The sequence below is a fragment of the Ursus arctos genome, unplaced genomic scaffold, assembly GCF_023065955.2.
Source record: "Ursus arctos isolate Adak ecotype North America unplaced genomic scaffold, UrsArc2.0 scaffold_26, whole genome shotgun sequence".
Classification (NCBI taxonomy): domain Eukaryota; kingdom Metazoa; phylum Chordata; class Mammalia; order Carnivora; family Ursidae; genus Ursus; species Ursus arctos.
In genome coordinates this window covers 42,655,424-42,655,812 of record NW_026622941.1, presented here as the reverse complement: position 1 = coordinate 42,655,812, position 389 = coordinate 42,655,424, and the positions used below count along the sequence as shown (strand labels likewise).

Below are 389 nucleotides of genomic sequence, written 5' to 3'. Positions count from 1 at the left end.
CTTGGAAGCTTTGAAAAAAAATTAACCATCTCTGTCTTTGGGAAGGCAGGAGATGTAAAGAAAGTCACTTGAGCCAGAAGCCTGGAAGTTTCGTTTTGGCATGAGCTTTGTCTGCTGTCCATGACGTGCGTGCAGAGGGAAGGCAGGACAGGGGAGGATGGGGCCACTTGGCCTTCTGTCGCTCTGCTTTCTCTGTTGCACCTGCTGGAAGGGCCACGAGGTCCAGCGAAGCCCCGTGCTTGTGTTTCTCTTGTCTCTTGCTCTTGTCTTGTGGACCCTGGCTCAAGAGTTGACCCACTGAGTTGAGCCACCGTGAAGGCAGAGAGTGGGCAGGGGGAAGGAGGCAGAGGCTTTCACATGGGCTCTGGGGACCACTGACGCTTCTCCTG

General features: G+C 54.8%; 1 protein-coding gene across 1 annotated transcript in view; it reads left to right on the top strand.

Annotated features, from left to right (window-relative positions):
• Positions 1-72, top strand: part of LOC113257545 (cyclic AMP-dependent transcription factor ATF-7) — a 75,570-nt gene extending 75,498 nt beyond the window's left edge. Inside the window, exon 13 of the mRNA XM_057318829.1 lies at positions 9-72. Coding sequence (XP_057174812.1) covers positions 9-72 — 64 coding nt within the window. The remainder of the gene's footprint in view (positions 1-8) is intronic.
• The last annotated feature ends 317 nt before the right edge of the window (positions 73-389 follow it).